At 31.1% G+C, this 244-nt stretch overlaps 1 protein-coding gene across 1 annotated transcript in view; it reads left to right on the top strand.

Annotated features, from left to right (window-relative positions):
* Window positions 1-244, top strand: part of LOC119585206 (SERTA domain-containing protein 4-like) — a gene marked incomplete at its 3' end in the record, with an annotated part of 73,741 nt that extends 73,497 nt beyond the window's left edge. Inside the window, 1 exon segment of the mRNA XM_037933857.1 lies at window positions 154-244. Coding sequence (XP_037789785.1) covers window positions 154-233 — 80 coding nt within the window.

Raw genomic sequence — 244 nt, 5'->3', positions numbered from 1 at the left:
AGAATTATTCTATTGGCCTTTATGGTCCTAAAAGAGGGGTTTTTTTTTAGTTATTTATTTGTGCATGTGTCATGTGTCATTGCTTGTTTATTTGTTTTTTGTACGTTCTTGTCTATTTCTTTTATTTTAACAAGTGTATTTGTTTCTTCACAGGTACGTATGAAAGAAGAAAGGTACAAAGGATGAGAAGGAAAAGGCATACAGACGGTAAGAACAATCACAGTAAAAGATAATGTGGATAAAT

Source organism: Penaeus monodon, chromosome 19, assembly GCF_015228065.2.
Source record: "Penaeus monodon isolate SGIC_2016 chromosome 19, NSTDA_Pmon_1, whole genome shotgun sequence".
NCBI classification, from domain to species: Eukaryota; Metazoa; Arthropoda; class Malacostraca; order Decapoda; family Penaeidae; genus Penaeus; species Penaeus monodon.
This window is presented reverse-complemented; position numbering and strand designations above follow the sequence as displayed.